The 27,243-nt window shown below is 48.5% G+C and overlaps 1 protein-coding gene across 2 annotated transcripts in view; it reads left to right on the forward strand.

Annotated features, from left to right (window-relative positions):
- The first annotated feature begins 6,537 nt into the window (after nucleotides 1-6,537).
- The window catches only part of Clmp (CXADR-like membrane protein), a 108,321-nt gene continuing 87,615 nt past the window's right edge, over nucleotides 6,538-27,243 (forward strand). Inside the window, exon 1 of one of the 2 annotated variants that reach the window (XM_039080937.2) lies at nucleotides 6,538-6,943. In XM_039080937.2, the coding sequence (XP_038936865.1) occupies nucleotides 6,919-6,943 (25 nt within the window). In that variant the 5' untranslated portion in view covers nucleotides 6,538-6,918. The remainder of the gene's footprint in view (nucleotides 6,944-27,243) is intronic. The other variant, NM_173154.2, reaches the window with a different exon arrangement.

Below are 27,243 nucleotides of genomic sequence, written 5' to 3' on the forward strand. Positions count from 1 at the left end.
CCCTAGATGGTTTATCCGGTGTGATTTTTCAAACATCACTAGGTTTACAATAACAGGGGATCTAGAAAGTACTGTGCCTTCTCCAAGTTGCACGGCATGGCAAGAGTCATTAATACTGTGTCTCAACTTGTGACCCCCTTTTCAAGGCCAGTGCACACTTCTGTGTGTTTGTGGATGGCTTTCGGGGTCCATTGGGCGTCGGGATCTCTTCCAGGTAGCTTTACGAAGGAACCAATGGAGATAACCTCAAATAATTTGTGTGAGGAAAATTCACTAACCCAGTAAGAATTAAGGACTGCCAGAGCCCTACTGTGGCATTCAGCTATCTCCTCCACAAACGTCTGAGTGAAGGCATTGGGCAAGCTTTACCTGGTTAGCCCTATGGCTGACAGGCCAACCAGAAGTTGCACAGACATGACCTGATTGTTAGCAGACATAACAGCACACAGAGCTCTGTATATATGGCATAACCTTTCTCGGTCTTGTATTGACACCTATACCCTTTGTCCCACTGGGTGTGTGGTGCTGTGGATCCCCAATTGCTGGCGGTAGTAGGAACCCACAAAAGAAAGCTCACCAAGCCAGACTGCTTCTTCCTGCATAACTTCCAGATGTACTTGTAGGAACGCAGCAGCTCCATTCACCTGGTGGCTTCTGCCCACGGAAAGGGATTTTACAGTCTTTGTCCTTGACATCCATACACTAAGTGCAGGGTTCTGCTGTGAGCTCCACACTCTCATTCCATAGATCGCTTTGCAACGTCGTCTCCCTTCACTCACACCAAGCTCTAGAGAGCTGGGATGGTTTTCCTTTGGTCACCATTGATTTAACTGACCTGCTGAGGGGTTTTGTGGTTGGTTGGTTGGTTGGTTCGTTGGTTCGTTGGTTGATTGGTTGGTTGTTGTTTTGCTTTGACTAGGGATAAGGTTTGCCAAGTTACATCCTTGACTCTGAATTACTGATTGGGAAAAAAAAGTAGACAAGTGGCAGATGGGCAGATAGAGGATGGCTATCTTCCTTCCATGTTATCATCTCTCAAAGTAATTGAGCCATTTGTCTTTAGCCCGACAAATTGACATCCTTGACGTCCCCAGTTTGTCAGGTTCAACTCACAGTCTTGAGGTCTAAGAGGCTTGACTCTTTTTGCTTTACGTCGTGCCTCCGTCTACTACCCGAAGGAGTTTTATTCTCCAAACACAGCCCCATCACTGTGAACCACCATCATAGAAAGCCAAGCAGAATGGCTGATTCCTGAAATCCAGCACATGGCGGGCAGAGAGAAGGAAGACTGTCGTGAGGACTGGCTTATAAAACACGTTCCAAAACAACCAGGGCTCTGTAGCAAGACCCTGTCTCAAACCAAACCGAGCTTGGCATATAGAATACTGTATTAGGTCTCCTCTGCTCATTTTTGATGCCTCTTCTGTCTACCCCACCCTCTCTCGTGTGCGGTAACTGTTAGATACTTTGCCCCGTCTAATCTCCTTTCCATTTGCTTTCTGTTTGCTCCCCTGTGTTCCTGCCCTCAAGTATTAAATTGCTACGTTCTAACTAGCTCCTAGGTTACCCCCACCCAGGCATCATGCACCCCCGACCTCATGGAGGCCCCAGGAGTTTCCTGGAGGAAAGGTTTAGGATGGCACTCCTTGGCATCCCAGAGAGCAAGAATAAGAAAGCAGGACATGTAACTGCTTTGTTTTGAGATAGGGTCTCACTCTGTAGCCGGAAACAGTCTTGAACTCACAACAGTCTCCCCGACACAAAGGCTGCAAACACAGACCACCACAACCAGATAAGCAACAAGTGTTTCCTTCCTTCTTTCCTTCATTCTCTTCTTCTTCTTCTTCTTCTTCTTCTTCTTCTTCTTCTTCTTCTTCTTCTTCTTCTTCTTCTTCTTCTTCTTCTTCTTCTTCTTCTTCTTCCTCCTACTCTTCCTTCCCCTCTCCTCTTCCTCTTCCTCCTTATTTGTCTTGGAGGGTGGGATCTCATGTAGCCCACACCAGCCCCAAACGTGTTATGCAGCTGAGGACGGTCTTGAACTTCTGATCCTCCCGTCTCTCCCTCCTGCAGATGGGATTGCAGGTGTTCACCACCGCACCTGTTTGATGTGGAACGGAAGTTTGAACCCTAGGCTTCTTGCATGAGATACATCTCCCGCTAAGTGATTCCTGAAGCTGAGTATTCTACAAACTCTGGAGACAGCTGGGCTTGGAAAGACACACCTGCGATCGAAACCCTTCCGAGGCGGAGGCAAGCAGGTCAGACGTTTAAGGTCTCCCTACCTAAGTATCCAGTTTGAGGCCAGCCTGAGCTACGTGACACTCAGACACGAAAGAAACCAAGCCAGCCAACGGAACAAACAGAAAGCCAGAGGACCAAGACGGTGTTTAATGTTCTAGGGAAAGCTTGGAGTGGGAAGATGAGCAGGTGTGAGGGACGTGCTAAGGTTGCTCACCAACCCTGGTGGTCATCACGGTATTTCATGTTAACATGATGTCAATGCTGAACGAATCCCAGAAGCCTTTGCCCGGAGTTCAGTAGCTTTCTCGGTCTGACTTCAGTCCCTCCCATCCTCCAGGGCTTTTTGCTTTGATCATTTCATTTTCCGTTTCAGCCAGTGTCTCCTGAGTATGTAGGCTCCACGTCTTTGACCCACCTAGGGTCCTTGTTCAGTCCTATTCATCCTCCAAACTGAGGCATTGCTCTTTAACCACCGTACTCCACAGTGTGCTGGGGAGGCCCCGTGTTTGTTTTTGTTTGAAACTTTACTGTCTTTCTTCTGCTGTTGTTGAACTATTTCACATGCTGAAGTCGTCTCTCCACTGGACTTGAGGGTCCACTAAAGATAAGAGTGTCACATACATCCTTGGATTTTCCCAAGGGACCCAGCATCAGCCGGCAGTGGAATACTCTTTCGGGCTGTCCCCAGAACCTCTACTTTGGACTTATGTCAGTGGCAGATCACCACCCAAGGAAGATGCATCTGCTCCCTAGTGACCCCAGGACTGGTGGAAAGTGAGTGTTTAATCTCAGCATGATCTAAGCACCTGGGTCAGTGGTTAACATCCTTCCACCCAAGGAGTCTTGATAGCCTCAGCTTGGGTGGTATGGATCTAGACACACATCTGCTACACTTACACACGTCTGTCTTCGGGCACACATCCTTCCAGCCAGAGCAGCAATAATGAGAAAGGTAGCAGTAGGATAGAAGAGGTGCTTTAGAAGCATACAGAATCAAAACATGCCTTCCCTAACAAGGGATAACGAGGGAAAACAGAGGCGAGGGCATCCAGAGACTTCTGTACTGTTGTTACTATCTTTCGGTGTGTCTGAAAAGACGTCAAGCAATTTTTAAAAGCTGTGGATCAGAAATATCAAAAGAGTATCTTTCCTTGAGTCTCCTTTCTACTCCCTCACACTTTATAAAGAATTCATTTTTCAACATAGTTGTGGATATACCTTATTAGACAAGTGATTACAAAATGAAAAATTTACCTATGGTGCCACACACCTTTATTCTTAGCACTCTGGAGGCAGATGCAGGAGGCTCTCTATGAACGTAAAGACAGCCTGGACTACATTGTGAGTTCCAGGCAAAATAGGGCTATCCAGTCAGACTCTTCCTCAAACACACCCCCATACACATGAACACACACAAACATATACACACACAAGCACACACATATGCACATATTTACACACACATATACTCACACACATACATACACATAAACACTTCTACACATAATACATACATATACACACATACATACACACTGATACACATATACATTGACACACACATACACACAACACAAATACACACACATACTCACATACACACACATACACACATACATACATGTGCACACATACTCATATATACACACAAAATGCATATACACATATACATACATACATACACACATATACACATACACACATGCACATATATACATACATGCTCACATATGCATACACATACACATATGCATATACACATTCACATACCCATACACACATACACACAAATGCACACACACCTATACACACAAACACAATACATGCACACACAATACACCCATACACACACAAACATACACACACACATGCTCACACATACACATATAGAACACACACATACACACACATACATGACACATACACACACAAACATAAGCACACATACATACACATTTAGGACACATACACACAAAAATACATACACATTCACTCATACATATACACACACATACATACACAAAAGCACACACAGACACACACACACACACACACACACACGCATGCATGCACACACGTTTACTCCAGAACCAAAGAAACCTTTTAAATATTTCATAATATGAATGTAATGTTTAAATGCTTTGTTTTCGGAAGGAGCTTTTAACATTTTCTGAGCTTGAGCAGGACATTTTATCTTCCTAAGAGACAGTTTCCTTCCCTCTAAAACAGAATAAGAATGCCCATGCATGGGGTTGGGGATTTAGCTCAGTGGTAGAGCGCTTGCCTAGGAAGCACAAGGCCCTGGGTTCGGTCCCCAGCTCCGAAGAAAAGAACCAAAAAAAAAAAAAAAAGAATGCCCATGCATGAAGTCTGGGTTGGATTTTCAGGACAGAATGTGGGGAAGGAAAAGAAGATGGGGTGGAGAAGGGTTGGAACTAATACCCTAAAACCCCAAGAACAACTGAGGCTTTTGACAACATTTCAGAGTGATGTAAGAATCATGTAGTCTCTCCTGGACTCTGCTTTCCTCGCCTGTGAAATGGGACTTTCTATACAACTGAGAAGACCTAAGTCAGACCTAAGTCAGTCCTAAGAGGCTAATCGAGCCAGAAAGGAGATGGAAAGGGGGCATCCTGCCAGCCTCTGAGGGGACTGTTAATTGCTCACATGAATTATTATTCGGCTCTAGCCCCAGCCCCCAGGCTAGGTGGTGGGACTATAGGTGAATGGTAGCAGCCTTGGCCAGTCCTCCAGGGACATCCATAGCCTGGGACTACAGCAGACTGTTCTCTTCTGCAGTGCAAGGAAAAGTGCCAGGACGAGCTCTGAGCCCTTGAGACCTGAGCAGTTCCTACTGCTCGTTTCTTTCTGGTCCTTTCTCACAGGACGTTAAGCACCAAGGCTGAATCCAGGCTCTCCTCTGTGGGCCCACCAGCCTCTTGCCCTCTGTCTACCTCCAAAGCAATGCTTCTGAGGCAGAAGAGGGAGATCTATTCAATCTCATGCCTCTTCTCACTGAGAAGAGGAAGGGAGATAGAACACCCCTCTGCCCCAATCCATCTTCTATGCTCTGGACTCAGGCTTAAGTAGAAACTGAGCTCTTGTCTAAGTAATTCCCAATCAGGAAGTGGACCTGCCCATCACTGTGCTTCTGTCTGTCCTGTAAGAGGGTCTGACAAATTGTAAATTCCTTTTCAGGAAAAAGTGTTCTCTCTGGCCGACCCAGGCATTAGGTTCTTCTCCCAACATGGGATTCCTGGGGGGAATCCAGCTCATTGGGATCCGTTGTTTTAATAGTCTGATGGTCAGGTTGCAGGATTCAAGTGTCTAGCATTTCTTTTAGTGTTTAGCGTGACACCTAGCTCAGGCTGTCACGGAACTCACTAAATATCCCAGGGCAGATGTGAACCCCTGACCATCCTCCTGCCTCAGCCACCCAAGTGCTGGATAAATGTGTGCATCTCCATAATGCTCCTTAATGCATCACCATTTCCTTGATTCCCACTTCTCTAGGAGAGTGGCCGGCTCAGCCCTGTACGGATTTCACAGCGGTTGACTATGAATGGCAAACACAAAGGCCACATGAAAAGGGTCCAAACAGGGAAGGCTCAGAACGCTTTTAATGATCCACTATTGCACAAACCCACTATTTATATGGTGCCTCTAGTGATTTCATGCCGACCTAACAAAACCTGGAAGGAACAGGATAGGAATAAGAGGCTGGGGAAAACAAGAAGGGAGAGGGGGAAAGGAGGAGACAAGAGGAGAAGCAAGAAAGTGAAAAAGATCTGGTGTAGTGGTACGCTTAGCGCCAGGTATTGTCTTTGTGAGTTCGAGGCCAGCCTAGCCAGCCTAGTCTACATAGATAGACTTCCAGGTCAACAAAGAGCTACATGGTGCTACCCTGTGTACCCGACCCCCCAGCATATCCCCCTGGGGGAGGGGGAGGAAGAGAGAGAGAGAGAGAGAGAGAGAGAGAGAGAGAGAGAGAGAGAGAGAGAGAGAGAGAGAGAGAGAACCATAGAGCATTGTAAGGAAGAAAAATATACAAAAGAGCAGAGAGACTAGAGAGATCAAGGAGAAAAAAGACAGAATTGAAAAGGCCGCATCCACCGGCTGTTGCCCGAAGTGCTGCGGATTCTCTCCTGCACCGCACCAGTTGGCACCGAGCGCCCCCCTTGATCACCCCGGGCCGTGGCCCTCCCTCCCGGGTGGGAGGTAAAGCAGCCCCAGCAGCTAACCCCAAACGCAGAGAGGGAGGGCGGGAGCGAAGAGAAGGGAGGGCGAGGGGAGGGATGGAGGGAGGGGCTGCGGTAGGAGGCAGCCGTGTGGTTCCAGCTCATTTTTTTCCCTCTTTCTCCAGTCGGTTTTCTTTCCAAACAGGGAAAAGTGTTCCACGAAGCGGTAGCTTCTTGCCGCCTCGCCTTCTCCTCCCTGACCCTGGGCCCGGCCCCCGTCCCGGCGCGAGCTGGTGGAGCCAGGGCTAGAAGCCCTCGGTGCCCCCGGAGCGCAGCGCGCAGGGGACCCGGGCGCGGGGCCAGCGCCCGCACATGGCTGCAGCCCCCCGCGCGCACCCCGAGGCGCCGCGCCCTGCTCACAGAAGGTCCGTCGGCTGGGCTCGGTCGCCCTGCAGCCAGGCTGCGCTGAGCCGGGAAGTGCCCGTGTCCGGGGATCGGGATGTCCCTCTTCTTCCTCTGGCTAGGTGAGTGCCTTGGGGAGGGCGGGAGTTAGGGTGGCCCTGGGGAAACGCCACCCTGCGTTTGGGTGGAGACCCGCCCTCAGCACCGTGGTCTCCGCAGTCCGGGAGTGCGGCAACCACTCGGTCCCTGCCTCCGCGCCACCGAGGGGCGCATCTGGCAACGGAGGACCGCCCAGTCGGCCATCGAAATGTCTCACACATCTGGGCCCTCTAGCCAGCTACGGGGTGGGGGCGTTTCCTGGTGGAGTTTGGCGGAGAACCGTTTGGTGTAGAGGGTACTTTTCAGCGCGTGCTTTGGTTTCAGGAGTATCAGGGGAAAGTGGAGAGCTGGGGAGAAAAGGTTCATCCAGGGTTTTCTGTGCCAGGTTTTGAGGGTGGGGGGAGCTTTTTGTTTCATACAGGCGCCTCTGAGCGCTCAGATTAGAAACAGATGTGTTGAAGGGGAAGAGGGAGGGAGAGGGAGGAGAGAAGGAAGGAGAAAGGGGTAGAGAGGGAAACAGGGCAGGGTGTAAGGAGCACCAAAGAGCCAGGTGACCCCAGAAGATGCAGGCTGACCGCGACCCCGGGAAGGAGAGAAAGAAAGAGCCAGAGAAGCAGAGGGAACGGAGGACAAGAATGTGAGGACGAGCCTGGGCGACGGGAGCCTGGAGTCCTTGAAACCAATGCAGCAAAGGAGGCAAAAGAGGGAAAGAACATACTCTGCCCCTCCTGAACCTGGCTCGGGGCAGAAAGAGCCCTTCTGGATGGTCCTCATTTAGGACCAGGAGGGTCTCCTGAGGGGGAGGAGGTGCCCTAAGACAGGGGGTGGCATTCCTGTACTGGACCTGGCAGCTTTGTGGGCCAGGGTACAGAAAGGGGTGTGTGGAAAGAGCTAGACGGGGTTTGTGAACCTGCGAGGGACCAGGCCCCAAAGGTAGCAGGACAACTGGACAAAGTCCAAGTGTATGTCAAGAAGCAGAGCTCTTGTCCACCTAGAGCCAAAACCCAAAGTTTGCGGGCATTCAGAGGTGGCCCCAAGGGTGGCAGAGAACCAGCAGAGCCGAGTTGACTGGCCAGGTAACTCTGGGCAGCTCCTATGTAGGGCTTTAGCTCCCCCCCCCCCCCGCCACACACACACACCCCAAAAAATGAGACCGTTTTTAGGGCATTTTCAGGCCTGAAAGCCAGTATCTTCATGAATTGGATGGAGGCTGGAGCCCAGAAAAACCAGCAGAGGTGGAGGAGAACCGAAAAGCTACTTGGCATAGTGACTACAGCTTGTAGACAGTCCCTGAAAACTTACACATTGGTTGGTATTCCCGATTGCCGTCCGGGGCTGGTACCGGCTAAGGCATAGAGAGAGAGAGAAAGCTACAGCCCAAGTAGGGAAGGGGAGGGGCTCTTTTCCAAGCTCTTTGAGATATCGGCCAATTGTTGCAGCACACCTGGCATGGCTAGATGGCACCTTTGTCAGCCTCCTGGAGTCACGCCTCCAAGCTACCAATGCTCAGATGTGCAGTGGCATCAAACTCAGAATTGCCTTATTAGAGCCAAGTAGCCTCTGAGTCCTTTTCTATACCGAGTACTTTGATGTGGGTGAGTTCATTAACGCCTCGCCCTACTGAATACTCAGTGGGCCTAAACTCACACTGCACGTGAAGAAATCAAGGTGTACAGAAGTCAGGTAACTGGGGAAGCCACAAACTCACCGATGAGCAGATGTGGGGTTTGAAGGTAGACTGCGCAAAATGAAGAGTGACTTCAGTTCAAGTGGTCAGAGTCAGCTGGAAGGTAGTGGGCCTGGATGTGACCCGTGATGGTGGCCGGCCATTCTCTCGGTTTATGAGAAAAGAGGCCCTGACTGGAGCCGAGATCAGAGGACGTATCTATTCACTGTTTCTTCTTTATTTGTTTTTTAATTTCACCCTTTAGATTTACGTATTTTACGTGTGTGTTTTGCCTGCTTGTGTGTACGTGTACGTGTATGTGTTTGGAGCTCATGGAGGTCAGAGGAGGGCATCCGATCCCCAAAGCTGTTATGGACAGTTTGTGAGCTGCCTGTGGGTGCTGGGAACTGAGCTGTGACCTCAGCAAGAGCAACAAGTGCTCTTAACCGCTGAGCCATCTCTCCAGCCCTCGCTTCTTTTTTATTAAGTGCTTGCTAGGTGTAATCACTTCCTTAGATAGGAAAATAACCCTCCGAGTTAATTCCCCCCGCTGGCTTTCTTGGGTGCTCTCACTGAGAGAGAAGAGGAAGGAGGGAAGGAGGATGACTGGCCTGGAATTCTCTACCCTTCATCTACACCTCTTCTTAAGCTTTTGCTTCATCTGGCTATTTTCAGATCCAGGCTTGTGATGTCCTGGGTCTAAGTTGCTTCAACTATTCAAGTCGAGAATAGGGAGCAATTTTAAGGGACCCGCTACCCATACCACAAATGACATCCTGCCTTGGGTCAGGGGCACAGGCAGAAAGCAGCTGTGCTGGCCGGATCAACTTCTCTTTGCAAAAAACGAGGACCCTTCAGCAAAAGCAAATTAAAACCCAGATTTGCCTAAGAAACAAAACAAAACAAACAAAATACCAAAACAAAACGAAAACAAAAAACCAACAGCAACAACAATAACAAAACAAAAAGGGCAACCGTTTCTTATTCCACGCATCCTTAAAAGGGGTAATTTTGCGCCCCGTTTCCTCTCGTGAGTGGCTGCATTAGAGTCTCTTCTTGTCGAGAATGTGCAGTGTACAGCAAGAGAGCTAGAAGGGGGGGAGAGTTCAATATTCTATGCAGGGGTGGGCCAGTTGACTTCTTGCTTCTGCTTTTTTTTTAACCTGCTTGTGAGAGAGCCCATCCTACACTCTGCTGTCTTGTCCGTAGCGTAGCATAGCTGATAGGAAGGCAAGAGCCTGGATTGGAAAGTGGGAAGCTCTCCGAGGTCCGGCTCCATCTCTCTTGTTTGTAAAAGGCAGATAGGGTAGAGGATCTTGAATTCGATTTCTTTTTCTTTCTTTTTTTTTTTTTTCATTCTATGACATTTTGTTCCTCCAACGTCTTTAACAGTTCTCATTTCTTATTTATTTATTTATTTATTTATTTATTTATTTATTGTCATTTTAAAAACCAAGCTTAGGTTAGCCTGTAAACGAGTCATTGTGCCCTGCCCCACCCCACCCCCATGTGTGTATGCGTGTGTGTTGCTGGGAAGTGGACCTAGAATATGCTAGGTGAGCTTTCTTCCTACCGAGCTACATTCCTAGCCCAGTGCCCATTGGTTTTGGTACTGAGCACAAGCACCTCACTCAAGAGGATGGGGAGGAGCTGAGTTCCCAGCAGTGAGCTTGCATGCAGATCTGAGCAGGACCACACAGGTCTACCTGCATTTGTGATGATGCTCACAATAGTGATACGATCCCAGCAGACTCATGTCTTGTCCTAACTTATTGATGTCTTATGCTCAGTTGTGCGACACAGGAGTGTGTTTCATCAAAGTACCTAATGATGGTGAGCTATGAAACAGATGGCTTGAAACCTAGACCCAAAGATTGTCACAACTGGAGGGGGGCGGGGAGGGATCTAAAACACTACCTAAACCTCTGGTTCTTAAAAACCTGAACTCAGACCCCTCAGAGAATCTAATGGAAACCACTTCTTAAAGGAAGACACGCGTCACAAGCGTAAGATTTTCCCATTGACCTCCAGGGTTTTGCTGACTTCCTGGTTGCCTTCCTTGGAGTCCAGATTCATCCTTTGTCTAAAGCTACCTCTTCTTTTATGCTGAAGAGGGGACCAGAGTTCAGAGACCTGGCTAAGGCTACCCAACTTGCTTAGTCAAAGAGCCAACACTAGTCCCCAGACTCCAGGATGTGACCTGCTACACATCTGTGGGATAGAAAATGTCTCCCTGCCCTTTCATCTCACACGGTTAAGCCACAAGATCACAACTGGCCTTCCAGTGTTTCAGTTAGATGAGCTCAATGCTGAGTAATTGGCCATTCTTTGTCGTGTTGAGAAATTGCTTGGAAAATAGGGCAGATGTCGAAACATTTCAATTCAGCCATCATAACTGGGAATCTTGGAAATTTTCTAAAGCGTCATGTTTGATGTGTTCAGAAAAGGAAGAATTAGTACCCGAAGTTCCAAACATGTGGTTGTGGGCACACAAAGACCAGGATGGCGTGTCAGTGGCTCCCTTCTGTCTTAAGTTTGCTCTATTGTTCCAGGCTTGCTACCCCACCCCAACCCCACAAGAATGTTAGACTAAGCTCATCCCTAGGTTTTCTTGTAGGACTATCGCCTGCTATTCTCTGGAAAGAATGTGGTCTTGCCACTGCCCTTGCTTGGTTTTTGTTCTTGTTTTATTTTATTTTGTTTCAGGCACTGCCCACTTGGAGCAATTGGTGTCAGGTGATTATAAACCCGTAAGAATCAACTAAGAACTATGAACAAAGTGGTCCATGACTTTCAGCCCACAGTTGTCCTGTGTGAGCCAAGGAACCTTTTTCAAGGTCGGACTGAAACCCAGATCCTTGTGCCTGGGGAGTTCATAACCGGAATTCTAGGCAAAAGTTACCTTCAAAACAACCCATAAAAAGGGACACCCAGGAAAGACCAGTTTTGAGGGTTTATTGTACAAAACTATCTGTAAGCATTAAACCCTTTTCTTCTGCTTAAAACAAATACATCTTGTGGGCAGAGGAGAGGGAGAGGGACGGGGAGAGGGAAAGGAGATGTGAGAGAGAGAATGAATATTGATGGCCATGGTGAGGATGCTGAACTCACAGAACAACCCACAGGAGTTGGTTTTCTCCTCATATCATACAAGTTCCAGGAATTGAACTCACAGCTGTCCTGTTAACTCCCTCACCACCACCCCTTTTGTTTGCTTTACTTTATCCACTCTTTTACTTTTTTCTATTTTTATTTTTCGGACCTGGGGACCGAACCCAGGGCCTTGCGCTTGCTAGGCAAGAGCTCTACCACTGAGCCAAATCCCCAACCCCTACTTTATCCACTCTTGACACATAATCAAGTGGACCCATTAAGGCGCAGAGCTCCGTGGCTTCCTTGCACAGATCAGAATTTGTGTTTGTGTTTTCAAATTTAATCCCGTATTATTTACCTCCTTCTATTTCACTGGGAGAGGATTCCATGAGTCAGAACAGTAGGGAGAAATTCCAAACAGTTGTAGTGCTTGTTTCTTTGATAGAAACTTACTCTGTGGCCCAGACTGGCCTCAGACTCCCATCGCAGCAGTGCTGCTTGAGCATCTTGAGTGCTGGGATGCAGGTGTGAGCCAACACCCTTGGCTCCATTTTTAACATATGTATAAGGCTTGGGAGTTTATGAAGCCTTTGAAGGAAAAGGGAAATGGCAGTTGGTGGGTTGGTTCAGGAAAAGAGCTGGAGTGAACTTCTTTTTTAGAAATTAGTTCAATGGAAGAGAGGGTCTTCCAACTACAAGAGCCAGAATTGGGCCCCCGGGTGGGAAATCGTTAGAGGTGAAGAGAGGCTTCCCTTTACAACTTAGAATGGAGGACCTCCACTAGAGAAATAGCTTAATGTAAAAGAAAACTAGTTGTCAGTGGCGAGGAGAAGCCCAGAGGAGAAATGCCCCCTACCAGCGGCCGGCAGGAAATTTCATACCGCATCATTTAGTCTGGGTTAAGCTATATGACAAAGATCATGGAGGAACCAGGTATTGGGTAGGACCATAAGTCAAGGGTTGTTAACCCCTCTATACCACCACCATCATCACCACCACCACCACGCTGCCCAGAGCATATAGATTCTCTATTCCAAAGAGAGAACTGCAGGGGGAATGGCCTGATGTCTTCCAGCCGTGCGATCTGGCCAGAGTGACCAGTGTCTTAAAGAGATAGTTACAAGTTCTCACACGAAGTCTGCTCTCGGACCTTATATCATCCTCACATTGTTCTTCGATAGTAAACGATTTATTACTCTACGAATAAATAGGCAAACCAAGGCTCGGAGAAGTAAAAGTGAACTTACACAAATACCCCCAGGAAACACAGAGACACTAACCTAGAACTGGGGATTCCCAAGGCTGAGAGCTTTACCAGCAGACATACGGTTATTCTACAAGGCTCAGTGCTACCCAAGGAAGGGGTGTGTCTAGATGTTGGGCCATTTATCACACCCCTTCTCCCCGTCCCATTCAAATGGTTTGTTTGGATTACCAACTACTGTTTATAAATGAGTCTCTGTACACATCCTGTGCGCAGCCCATGGGCAGCTGCTTGGTAACTAACTGGAGGCTCACTGTGGTCCTTGGGGTTCTTGGTGAGACATTGTGTCCTGTTTGGGATCAGGCACGGGGACCTCCTTTGTTAAAACAAGATCCTGTGATGCTGTGTGGCTCTGGACGTGAAGGTCTGGGGATCTGTGTGAATTGCTTGTGTACTCTATTTCCTTGTTAAATTCCACTTTTAGCAGTTCTGAATTCCTTGTATCGTAAAGAAAGAAGGCAGACCCTTAACTCCTCTCAAAAAAGAAAGAAAGAAAGAAAGAAAGAAGAGAGAGAGAGAGAGAATAAAAGAAAGAGAAGGAAAGAAAAGAAAAAGGTTTTGGTTCTCTGAACTCCAACTGTCTGGATTCTGAAAACATAAAAGTTTATTTCCTTTGGCACCCTACAGACCAAAATGGGGAAGAATGCTGAAATGAACCTTTATATTATGAGGGGCAGACGGTTGGATCAGTCTGTGTAGCCTCAGCCAAAGTCTGACTGTGATAAGGCTGAAAACTGCTTTGTCTCAGGAGAAGGCAGGGAAGAAAGCCTGCTCCCTTTGGGCCCCTACTGGGAGGAGAAAATGGAACTGTTCTCCTCAGAATAGTTCCTCAGCGAGTGGAGGCTTTTTCTGAAGAGGTAGCAAAGGGAGTCTGAAGAGGTCAGGTCAGGAAAGCCAAGTGAAAAAAGGGAAGAGGATGAGGATGGAGGAGGGGGAGGAGGAGGGGAGAAAGGGAGGGGAGGAGATGGAGAGGATGGAACTTAGAAACAGTGCAAAGCGAAGCTGACAGGTGTCTGCAGAGGGACCTCTCTGATCGGCCCCTCCAGGACGGCTGCAGCAATCCATCAGTTCTCTTCTTCGGCGCTCACGTTCATCCAAGATACTTCTTCATTCACGTCCTCTACCTCACAAACAATTTCAGGGGTGGGTGCCACCCCTGAGCTGGGCTCTTAGCTTCCTGTAAAATGGGAGGCCAGTCTCTACCACCTCAGCACTGAGCAGTGAGGGAGGCGTTCAGAAATAAGGACATGGACGCATAGGAGAGAGGGAACATTAGGAATGTTAGGAGGCCCCTGGGAGTTCTTGGAAGTCATATAATTCTGTCTGTGTGGGAGTCAGGGTCTCCTCTTGTGCCCTCAGGGACCTTATGAACTTCAATCTCTTACTATGCTTCCACATTATCAAGGTTGGTGTTCAGAAAGCAGCTAGCAGGCTGGTGGGGTGACCCATCAACATCAGAAAGGCTGGATTAATCAGTGTGTATCCTTGGCAACATGCCAGGTGCTTCCTGGAGGGACTAAATTTCCCAGCATCCTCTATGCCCTTGCCTTCTGAAACATGTGGTGTCATTCTTCATCACAGCCTGTCACCCCCCATGCCTCATCCCTCACGGGATGCTAAAAAGAGAAAGACGAAGAAGGACCGGACCAGTGGGTTGAGATGTGTTCATTAAGACTGGTGGACTCCTCTGCTGGGTCTGAAGTGGTTTTACTCTACATGGAAAGCAACCGGGATTAAGCCAAGACGAAATCTCTGTCCTCCAAGAAACCCACTGTACAAAACAGAGCTCCGGCCCCTGACATAGTCTGATTTTTCTCTCCTGGGTAACAGACGGCAGCAGGAAAAATCCAATCCCTGTGAGGGAAATTGTTTTGTGACTTCATTGTTTAAATTTAGGCTCGGGTTTGAGGGGATCGTTGAGACTTGGAGTGGAGTGCCTTCTAACCCAACCCCTGTCACTTCGAATTACTTCCAATGACAATTCCAATTATTTGCAATCAGTCTTCAAGGGAAGAGCAGGGGGGGAGGCACATAAGGCTTCCATGTGGACCAGCCATGGAACCACTGCCGTGAGAGCCGACCCTTGGGGTCCCAGACCCTGGCTTGATGCTAGCTTGGGTCACTTTGTACTTGCATGACTTTGGGCAAATTACCTCACCTCCCTAAACCCTAACCTCGGGTTTCTCAACAGCCATTGCATGTAGTGACAATGTCATCACAGCATTTTGTGTGTGTGTGTGTGTGTGTGTGTGTGTGTGTGTGTGTGTGTGTAAGCTAAATGGAGTAATGCAATTCGAGTTTTAGCTCCCTGTGTGTACATAATCAGCAGTTAACAAATGTCTGTTGTCATTGCCATGACTGTCTTTGCCCAGGGAGCATGGGCCCATAAGGTATTGGTGGGCAGCCTGCTTGAAGTAAGCTGACATCACGCCATTAGAGCCAATCTGCAGTGGCCACTGCTGGTCCTTTATCCCACTAGCAAGTCCCTTAGTGTCCTTTGGGGAATATTATTGTCCTTTAGGACTTCACAAGGCTCTTAGTCCCATCTGTACTCCATCTGTCTGCAGTTTCTCTGGGAGAATAATTTCGTGTGTTAAGTAGCTATGGTCAAGATGGCCCTTCCTTGGCTGCTTGACTTACTATCCGCAGGTCCCTGAAGCAGCCTGGAGCCTCTCCCTCATGCTCCACAGTGCCTGGGCCAGCTGATTCATTTCTCTTCTCACCATTGAGTAATGCTTTGTTGGGCAGCTACTGTCACCAGCCACTTGTGTCAGCGCTTCATGCCGGTGATCCGCTGCATAGCAACCTCTGTCCTTAGAAGTTGAGACAGGAAGTCAGGTGCTCTACACCGAACTGCCTGGGTACACGGGGTGGGCCTTTGCATTCTGCTTCCGGGTTGCTGTGGAAGGACAAGAACAAAGAGGCAGAGCTGGGAAGATGCTTGCTCTGCAAGCGTGAGGCGCTTAGTGTGGATTCCCAGCACCCATGGTAAGAAGAGCCCAGAAGTGCACTTCTGTAACTGGGGTGCTGGGAGGCAGAAACAGGTGGGCTCCTCACGCCTCCCTGGCTATCCCAAACAGATGGTCCACTGATAGACCAATCTCAAAAAGTAGGGTGGAGAGTGAGAGAGCAAAGACACCTGAGGTTGATGTCTGTCCTTCACACCATCTGTGCATCTGTGCCTATACACACACACACACACACACACACACACACACACACACACACACACACACATACACACACAGAGAGAGAGAGAGAGAGAGAGAGAGAGAGAGAGAGAGAGAGAGAGAGAGAGAGAGAGAGTGTTGGGGGAAGGAAAGGTGGGAGGAAGGAGAATGAAGAGGTAGCTTGGGTAACCTTTGCTACACGACAGGCAGTTCTGTCTCTGTTTAAACATCATGCATTGCACTTGTACAAGTCAGATGGCTAAAATACAAGTAGGAGATCTGCTCTTGCGATCACCAATATTGTCCGTCGTCGTCTCTATCCTGACTGACATACAGATGGGGCAGTCTGGGGTCTGGCCTCCCACAAATCCAAAATTCCTTTGTTCTTGGCTGGTCATGTACTCACCAAAATTAGACTCCAAAGAGCTCAACAGCCAGATCCAAGATGTGTTGAATTATATTTCCTTTTTTAAGGTTGGGGACGGAGGGGGGGGAGGAGGCAGGACAGGAAAACCGCAAGGTGAGAAGAAAAACCTGCTTTTTTTTCCATTGACCCAAGGAGCAAAGTGTGATTTTCCTCCCTACAAAAGTCAGCTAGGCTGGTGTCCCAGATTCCCAAAGGCCTCGAATTCCTGCTCGGCACACTTGCTGGAGCCTGGCTGCCGGAGTCCGGGTTGTTCTCTGAGGCCCATTCTCCATCTGCCTTCCTCTAGGGGGGAGTTCTATCTTCCATCCCGCAGCCAGGAGCAGCAGGCTTTGCCCTGCTTCCCTCCAGTCTCCACAGAGAAGAGGCCAGAAACCAGGCCATTGCATCATAGCCACCATCTCTGCTCCACTGCCTCTCATGCCCTGTTCCCAGAGCTCTGAAATTCCCTTGGCCCCGAGGAATCCAAGTCCTCTGAACACACTGTAGCTTTATCATCCTCTTGTCCCTCTGTCTTCAGGCCCCAAATGACCTGCTCTGGGAGGAGGGAGGGACAAAGAGAGGGAGGAGAAATCTGTGAAGCTCGCCTACTCTGTACCTATACTACTGTCAATGATGGGTGCTGAGGGTACCTGGAAGAGAATGGGGGACAAGGGACACGAAGAAGGACTCCAAGACAAGAGTCTGATCAAGGCAACAATTTTATTTTTCCCAAGGCTGAATTTATGCCATAGCAGGGGTAACAGAGGGAGGGGGAAGTAAGAAACATTTACGCAGGCCAAGGACACAATATTCGTGTGGTCAGGGAATCGACTGATGTTGACAGGATGTCAGAAAGGTCACAGGTTTGTCGTATCTATTAGTCAGCAGGATGTTGGTTTTTCAGAAAGGTTATAGGTCACCACTTTGGGTATCTTGACGTCAGATGTATTTCTCAGCAAGAGAACTTTATCCTATTATTCATTTTGACCACCAGATTTGTATTAGTCTTCTGCAGCGGGCTGGGGGATTTTCCATGAACCCAGTCATACTTAACTAACCATAATAATAACATCAATAATGGAGGGCTTCAAGGGCATCACTGCCAACATACTATTAAAGCAACTCCCTGCCAGGGACCCACTCCTGAAGGGCCCTAAGTTCATCCTGTGACTTTGTCTTAGATACTCACATTGCTCATAGAGACCTCCACCTCCATGACCTTCTGGCCTCTGTGCCACATACCAAACTCCCTTGTGGCAAACCCTTCGCCTGACTCCCCAGGCAGAGGGCTCTGTACCCTAGAATGATCCAGTTTATATCTCCCAGTCCCTCTGTTACATTAATAGTAGCGTTCAGGCGTTTTCCTCTGTGATCACATGGGCTACTGGCTCATGTTAGATACTTGAGGATAAATGGAACCCTGAATGAAGACACACATTAATGAGTGGGGAAGAAGAAGCTTAAAAAAGGCAAGATGTTTCCTCTTCCAGGAGTCTCTTCATCATCCAAAAAGGGCCTCAGAGAGGAAAGGACAATGAGGGTGCTGAACAAAGGCGGCGAGAACATCTGCAGGGAGAGGTGATCTTCTGGCCAGTCTCAGGGTCAAGGCCCCAAAGGCCTGGAAGTCTTCAGAGCATCCTGAACAGCACTGACTCCAGAAGGGGTGGGCTGGAGTTCACAGCAAGGCGGGGTGTAAGAGAGGGTAGGCTATCATAGTCCTCTCTTGCCACTTGACTCCAGAGCCAGGAGCAGTTCAGCCCTTCCAAGTGGTTTATTTTCATTTAATAATTTTCAGGGCATGTGGCTTCTCCTTCCAACTGTGTCTTTAGTGGACAAGGCCAACCCAGCAGTGTTGACTCGCTCCTGTTTTGTCCATTTTAGGTCCTGTAGGCCAAGTAGCCAAAGGATACAGCATAAACTCCTAGCTAGTTCCATAATGTGTAGAACTTAGGGTTCTCTTCCTCCCCTATCTCCCTCTCTTCTTCACTCTGTGTGTGTGCGTGTGTGTCTGTGCACGTGCATACATTCTCACACACATGTCCATGCCCATGTACGCATATTATGTCTGTATGTGCATATGTGTGTTAGGAGGTATGTGGCAGCCAGAAGTTGATGCTGGGATGCCTGTCCCTCTCACTCTCTACCTCATTTTTGATGACAAGATCTCCCCTGAATGATAAACTATTTGGGGCTAGACAACCCCCGAGTCCATCTGTCTCCATCCTCAGCACGGGGATTACAGATGCCTGTGGCAACACCCAGCTTTCATCTGGGTGATGAGAATCCAAGCTCTGATCCTCAGGCCTGTGCTGCAGCAAACACTTGGTTCACTTGGCCGCCTTGGTGGGTCCTCCTTACTTATCACTAACCCTCCCAGGGCTTCGCTAAAGCAGAGCAAGGAGAAGAAACACTAGTCAGTCAGTCATCCCCACATCTGGATAGGGCTTTAAGAACATGCACGATCCCTCATTTGCTCTTGTGATTCTAGTGAAAGCACCTTAAGGTACACAGGGTCAGCATCCATTGCACAGGTAAGGATCAGTGAGCTCAATTGTCCCTGTGTAATGCAGGGAGCAGGGAACAGGAAGCCAAGTCTCTGGCTCCCAGATCATTGTTTGTCTCCTGCTTCACAAGCCCATGGGAAGCTGTGCACATCTTCTGGTGCCTCTTTCCATCCCAACTCCTCAAATGGACCTTTGGAGAGTTTCCTTTGAGAGACAGACATTGAAGCTCCCTATGTGGAGAAGGCCTCCTGTTTAAGGTATAGAATCATCAGCCACTCCAGTCTGCTTAGGACTTGGGCTTTCTCAGGAAGCAGAGTGTGGGGAGCATCAATGCTGAAACCTGGACATCCCTAAGAAAACCATCTTTCTGGTTATTCTCGGGGGCCCTCCACTCACAATGCGAGCCTCCGGCAGCTGTAGTAGTTTCTGAAATAAACCTGATAGAAGTAAAGACCCATACACCCTACCCTCAACAAGAATCTGCATTTTAGCATACTTCCCATGAAGTTTAAAAAGAAAAAAAAATCATCTGAGAAGCTCTAGAGAAAAGCTCACAGTGCCTGTGATGGGCGCTGAGGAGTTGAAAGGTCACATCTAGATTGCATGAGCTGTCCTGTGGCCACTAAAACAAAAGCCTGGGGTCCACAGACAGAGGAAGGCAAGACCCCCATTTGACTCAGTTGGAAGGACTTATCAGGGATCCCTAGGGGTGGGGGAGATGAAGTGAGCAATGGTTAGCTCTCCTACCCCACCATCTATGGTCCCCTACTACTGATGACTCTTACCCTGAAAGCATGCTGGTCTTCTAAGTGCTGCAGTTCTTTGGTCCCAAGCTTATACCCTTGGACATAGGTAGAGGCTGGACCATGACAGCTGACAGCACATGGACAGTGTGTACAGCAGGCTTAGGGATAGGAAGATAAGCACAGAGGTAAAAGCACCCAAAAGAGGCATGTCTGGGGAGTAGTGGACCCTAGTCGTTATTAATTGATAGAGTCGCGGGGCTCTGAAAGAACTGTCGGAGACTACAGTTGTTCCCATTTACTGCGCGTCTGGTTCCACTATAACAAGAAACAAGCTCTCAGGGATGAGCCAGCCTGTCCCCACCCCACCCCCCGCCGCCGCCCAGGGTGATTACCTGACATTCATATAAACAGAACTAAAGAATTGAGTTCTAGGTGAAGGGCTTTAATAATGTGTCTGGGTTCTGACCAAACATGGTCAAGTCTTCCACAAGGATAGCAAGTGTCGTCTTATGCACATCTAAAAAGAAACAAAGCCATGTATGTATTTATTGTGTCTTCATGCTGTGGGGCACACTAGAGAGAGCAATATATGAGGTCAGAGGACAACCTGTAGGAGTGTCTCCTCCTACCGTGTGGGTCCCGGGGATCAAGCACATGTCTTCAGGCCTTGCAGCAAGCACCTTTACCTGCCAAGTCCTCTCGTTGGCTCCTGAACAGCTTTCTTTTTACTTTGCTCCCAAATCAAGCTCAACAGTCAGATGTTAGCCTAACAGACACAAAACAAAGGTGGGGCAAGACATTTGTATTTCTGGTACTGCGGAGCCGACTTCAACTAAAACAAGCAACAGCCCACGTTTGTCAGCCTTCTCTCCGGTTCCAAGTCACATGCCCAGTGGGCAGCTAGAAAGGAAGACAGCCCTGGGGTGGGGGGAATGGCTGACAGGCTCCAAGATAGATGTGTTTATCATGCAGTTGGAGCTGTTTGAGACCGAGTTGATCTTCGCAGCGATCTGAATCTTACCCTGACACCAAGACATCAAGCTGTCACCTCTCTCGGAGGAGGGAGAATATCTCTGACCTCAGTTTGGGTCTTTTGACAACTTTCTTCGTGCACATTGTTTGTCTTTGGTTGGAGGTGGATCTTCTGAGGGGACACATTTTCCAGTCAAGGAGCAACTCCCTGAGCTTGGTTCCTTGGGTGGATATGGAACCACACATGACTCACGACTCAGCCCATTTCAGTGGGGTCCGGACCAGGTTGACAGAGAAGAATGAAAATGGAGACGGGGCTAAAATGTTTGCAGCAGACAAGGAGGGGAACAGGAGTCCTGCAAAAGGACGACGGAAGATGGGAGATTCTTGACTGGCAGAGCGGCAAGAGTATGTAGGGGGGAGGCACAGTTGCATGACAGCACTGCACTGAGGATGGGTGCAGGGTGGGGGTGGTGAGGGTGGCAGGGTACAGGGTGGAGTGTGGAGCTTCAGAGAGCCTGGAGCAGAGGGTGGAGGGGAGGACACGTGGGAGTAGAGGCTGTTGTGACATCCTGGTCTGTCTCACTCTGAAAATAGTAGTTCACAGGCTTGGCGGGGGCGGGGGGCACCTCAGGAAGTGTTGGGGAACATTGGAAGACTGTGGTATGGATGTGGTTTTTCCATCAAAGGTTCGGGTGCTAGATGCTTGGTCCCTTGGGCAGTGTGTTCAGAGGTGATGGGACTTTGAATGGCTGCTGTCCTTGGAGGGAAAGGAGAGAGGGAGTGACTGAGGGACCCTGGATAATCCCTGCAGTAGAGGCATGTTGTAAGAAGGACCCTGCTTCCTCTCCTCCATCACTAAGTGTTCTCGTCACCAAGTGTTCTCTCTGGAGTTTGCTCCTGCAATGATTCATCCTGCCACGAAACCATAACCAGAAAACCTGCTCAACCTTGGATTTCCAGGATATTCCCTTATAAATAAACATCTTTTGTTTATACATTAGCCAGCATTGCTATTTTGTTACAGCAATGGAAACTGACTGAACCAGAGGGGACTCTCATTCTGGGTGCCTGTGCCCATTCTGAAGGAGCAAAGACTAGAAGGGAGAATTTCTGGGTCCCCTCCCACACTGCAGTGGCAAGGGCCCTGGAGTGTTCGTTTACAGGAAAGCCAAAGACCAATGGCCTCTCCTGGCTTCTCCACTCCAGGTGAGAGCCAGGGCTTTTCGGTTGAGCCACAGTCCCCGTCACCTACATTCTAATGGCACCCCAGGTTCTTCTCTGCCTTTGCCCTCTGAGACGTCCCTTCATTAAGAACAGAGTCCAGCCATCTCCCAGGTTCCCCAACCTATCCAGTCTAAGCCTGCTAAGACCTCTGCCCCCAATGATGTCACAGTGGCTTCTGCCTCAGGGTCTCTGCTCCACTCCCCTTTCCAAGAGTCTTCTTTGCCCAGATGGTTGCAAGATTGGCTCTCTGCCCTTCAGGTTTGAGGGCGCATATTGCCTCACTGAGACCTTTCCTGAACTCGCTCTGCAGTCTACCCAGAACGCCTGCTTGCTTATACATCACTGTCATTTTACTCGGCTATATTTTCTCCCTGACATCTTCAACACTCTTGAATGTCTTTTCTTATGCCTGGCCATGTGTGTCTTAGCCCATTCAGAATTCTATAACAAACTGTCATAGATTGGTAGCCCATAAACAGCAAAAATGTATTTCTATGTCTTTTACAGACTGAGAAATTCAAGATCAAGTTACAGGCAGATTTGGTGTCTGGTGAGGGCTGTCTTGTGGGTTGCCAACTGCTGTTTTCTCTTGTGTCCTCACTGCATACCCCGGGACCTTCCAAGTGTCTTGCTCAAAATCATCACACACAGAGCTGAGATTTCAACATGGGAACATCAGTGGGGAGGGAGAACCCACAAACATCTCTCCATAGTGAGGCACATTTGCCTAGTGTCTGGTTCTACCTGGACTTCATCTTTTCCTCTCTACCCTTCCTGAGCTTAGAGCAGTGTCTGACAGAAACACGCCATGTACACATGGTGGGAACACTTGTGCTCCTGTCTGCAGGGCTCAGAGCAATGTGGTTCAGGGACGTCATGAGCTAAGCCTCTGAAACTCTCAATGTATCATTTCACTGAATGCTTACAGCACATCTATCAAGTAGGTGCCATTTGACTGACAAAAGGTTGGTCCTTGAGAAGCTATAGAGCAAGGGAGCTACAGTGTGAGGACAGAAACCCAGGCCACCCTTCTGTCCATCCATCTGTCTGTCTCACTGATACATGTTAAACGTAGCCATGCTAAACTTTTCTAACAGAAATCCTTTTCAAGGACTCGATCCTCTGCCCTCCATTTGAGCGTACAGCAGGACCATCTCAACTGTCCTACTTTTTTTTTCTCATCTTTATTAAATTGGGTATTTCTTATTTACATTTCAAATGTTATTCCCTTTCCTGGTTTCCAGGCCAACATCCCCCTAGCCCCTCCCCATCCTCCCCCCATTACTGCCCTCCTCCCAACAATCACGTTCACTGGGGGTTCAGTCTTGGCAGGACCAAGGGCTTCCCCCTTCCATTGGTGCTCTTACTAGGCTATTCATTGCTACCTATGAGGTTGGAGCCCAGGGTCAGTCCATGTATAGTCTTTGGGTAGTGGCTTAGTCCCTGGAAGCTCTGGTTGGTTGGCACTGTTGTTCATAAGGGGTCTCAAGCCCCTTCAAGCTCTTTCAGTCCTTTCTAAGATTCCTTCAACAGGGGTCCCATTCTCAGTTCAGTGGTTTGCTGCTGGCATTCGCCTATGTATTTGCCATATTCTGGCTGTGTCTCTCAGGAGAGATCTACATCTGGTTCCTGTCAGCCTGCACTTCTTTGCTTCATCCATCTTATCTAGTTTGGTGGCTGTATATGTATGAGCCACATGTGGGGCAGGCTCTGAATGGGTGTTCCTTCTGTCTCTGTTCTAAACTTTGCCTCACTATCCCCTCCTAAGGGTATTCTTGTTCCCCTTTTAAAGAAGGAGCGAAGCATTCACGTTTTGGTCGTCCTTCTTGAGTTGAGTTCTTAAGACAGCTCTCAGCATGAGGAATGACTTTCCTCAGAGTGGGGAGTCTCCCTTCCCCAGCAAGTGTCACTAACTGAGGCCTCGGAGGTTTATCATCACCTTGCAAGTGAAGAGAGATTTTAAACATTCATCTGTGGCAGGCCCTGTGCCTACCAGGTTCATATGCACGTCACCTCAGGTAAAACAACTTCTCCCTGAAGTATGTTGTAGCCATGAACCTTTAACAAATACGGAGAGCTAGGCACAGAGTAGTTTGGGTGACAGGCACAGTGGCCCAGTCTAGGAAGCTTCCGAAGCCATGTTCTTTGTCTTTCACATTGGCTTCACATCCTTCTATCCAGAAACCTTTTAAGGTTTTTGTTTTGTTTTGTTTTGTTTTGTTTTGTTTTGTTTTGTTTTTTCAGGTAGGATCTTAACTATGTGTTTCTGGCTGTCCTGGAACTCATTACAGTGGGACTTTCTGGTCCTGCCAGTGGGTAAACAATGACACAGAACCTTAGGTCTTTAGCTCGGTAGAATCTGAGCTAGTTCAATCTAAATCAACTTGACTATTCTAGCCTTAAGTCCCGCAGCTTGGATATCTTTTTACCTCTCTTTTGGTCCCGGTATGTCTGTTTCTCTCCAGGCCAGCGCTGGTGAAACCCACTTCTGATTTCCTCTCCAGAGACCATTTCTCTGCCTGGAAGTTCCTCCCTCCACTTCCCACCTAGCTATTAGACATCATATCTTTATTATGAAAACCAGCAAGTGAGGAAAGTGACTGTTTACAAAATACCAGAGTGGGCTGTAAGAATAGCAATACCAAGATCTGGCTAGCACTTAGATCCCTGCCGGGATAACGATCAACACTTGAATAGGCAGAGACAACCTTCACATAATGTACCTGGACAATGTAGACCAGAGTGGCCTCGAACTTACAGAGATCTGCCCAACTCTGACTCCCAAGTCAGAAACCCTTTAAATAGCAAAAGAAGACTCCATTGTGTTTGTCTCTCTCTTCTGTCTTTTCTCCTTGAAACGTTTCTCCCTGGTTTTCGCAATTCTGGTGCGAGCCATCACTAACGTCAGGGCATGTTAATGTGCCAGGCACTCGATATGCAGACTGAGCCAGTGTCCATCAGAATTGCGAAGTGGCTGCGTTTTTTGCAGAAGAGCAACTGGTGAGACTCAGAGAGGTCATTTTTCCAGGGCACCCAGAGGGACAGAGAACTAGGTATGAGCTTGGGTCTCTCTGAGTGACATGAGAAAAGCAGTAGAGTGAAGGGGTGGGAGGTAGTAGAGATCCTATCCCCAAGGGAAAAAAATGCAAACTTAGATGTCACAGTGGTCCAGCATTTCTATGACGCTGGCGTGTTTGCCCTCCTTTAGCGATGAGGGTCCTTCTCCACAGCCCAGTGTGTACCGGAATCACTAATGACATCACTCCATGGGAGATGTTTGATAATAATTCAAAGTGGTTTGGTAAAGCAGCTTCAGGGAGATGTGATAGCGATGTATGACATACTTATGCATTTCAAGTGTACAGTTGGCTAAATTTGGATAAATGAATAAACCCATGACACCATCCCCACAGTGGAGTTGTTAATAGATAAGTCCACAAAGTATGTCATCGGAGAGATCGGTGTTGGAAGTTCTCGTCTTTTTTGTTTGGATGGTTCATCCCTCAGCCTCTTAGTTTTTGGATTTTGAGTCTTTTTGAGATAGAGTCTCAATATGTAACTCAAGCTGTCCTGGAACTTACCATGTAAACCAGGCTGGCCTTGAACTCAGAGATCTACCTGCCTCTGCCTCCCAAGTGCTGGGATCAAAGTTGTGAGCCATCATGTCTGGAGAGGTTGTGGTAATGAGAGAGATAAGAGAAGGAGTCAGGAAGGTGGGTAAAAGCTTGTATCTGATCTTGCCTTGGAGCCTTGGAGCCTTGGAGCCTTGGAGCCTTGGAGCCTTGGAGCCTTGGAGCCTTGGAGCCTTGGAGCCTTGGAGCCTTGGAGCCTTGGAGCCTTGGAGCCTTGGAGCCTTGGAGCCTTGGAGCCTTGGAGCCTTGGAGCCTTGGAGCCTTGGAGCCAGGTAAACTAAGGTTCAGCTACAGTGTTGGTTCTGCAGCACCCGTCAGCCTCCCTTAGTGTTGTTTTTTGTTTGTTTATTTATATTTTATGTGTATAGGGGTTTACATGGGTGTATATATGTGTACTGTGTGTGCCTAGTGTTCAAGGAGGCCAAAAGAGGGCATCTGATCCCCAGGAACTGGAGTTACATATGGTTGTGAGTTGCCATGTGGGTCCTGGGAACAGAACCTGAGACGTTAGCAAGAGCTACAAGTGTACTTAAACTGCTGAGCTGTCTCCCCTTCACTCCCTTGGGTGTGAAACTGGTTTTCTGTTTTATTTTCATCTCAGGGCCACAGTTCACATTTTCAGTTTTGCTTGGCTTCCTGGGATCCCCACGAACCCTTCGTCTGAGTTCAAGAATAAATTTCGCATCAAGTTCTTAGGACTAGGAGGAGGCGGAATGACTACCAGGGCCTCCCAGAAGATACTCAGTGACACACATTGGGTCACTTGTCCCAGTGAGATGTAGACAAATGTCTGTTTATCTGAGATATGACCCCAGTGACAGACCAAAGAACAGATTCAACCCAAGTATAACGTAGTGGACCAATGAGATTATCGCACTTCCTTATGGGAGTTTGGGTGGAAGGCTACACAGTGGAAAGCAGATGGTCCCCAAAGAGATGTATCACTGAGCAGCATAGCCCATCCCAGCCAGCACAGAGGGCCCTTTAAAATGGCACAGACAGAGTCTCCATTTCAGTCCACACTCTACCTCCTGTGTCCCCTAGCACCTTCCAGACCACATGCAGCTAGGACAGAATTGCGTGCAGCCCAGTGGAGGAGTGCTGGCTGGAGTCTTGGATGAGGTCTGCTATTCTCCCTTCCCTCCTTTGAAGGAATGTTTGTAGGCTAAATCTTATGTGGGCCTCCTGAGGGTCACCACTGGTTCTGATGACGATGGCCACAAACGTGTTATATGTACTGCAGACAGCATGCCACGCAGCATGTGGGTATAGGGCAGATGTCCGCTTCCCACTCTCCCCTTTGCCCCAAATATGTGCTACACCAAAAGAAGGGGAAAACACCAACATCCTACAGCACTGAGGGTTTCAAGGGAGGACTCTGAATTCAAAACTCAGGCTTGTTCTGAGAGAGCCTAAGTGGCAGATGCGATCTTTCCCCATGGGGCTCCCTCACTGCCCCACCAAAGGCAGGCATTTCAGAAGTAGCTATTCACTCATGCTCTTTCTCGCCTTCTGGGCAGGGAAGGAGGGTGAAGTTGCTGACCTCATTCCTCTCTGCATCCCCAAAGTGTCTGACATTCGATGCTCAATAAACGTGGAACAAGTGAATGGCCCATTCACAGTGTCCTCAGCCTCAAGGAAGG

The sequence above is a fragment of the Rattus norvegicus genome, chromosome 8, assembly GCF_036323735.1.
Source record: "Rattus norvegicus strain BN/NHsdMcwi chromosome 8, GRCr8, whole genome shotgun sequence".
NCBI lineage: Eukaryota > Metazoa > Chordata > Mammalia > Rodentia > Muridae > Rattus > Rattus norvegicus.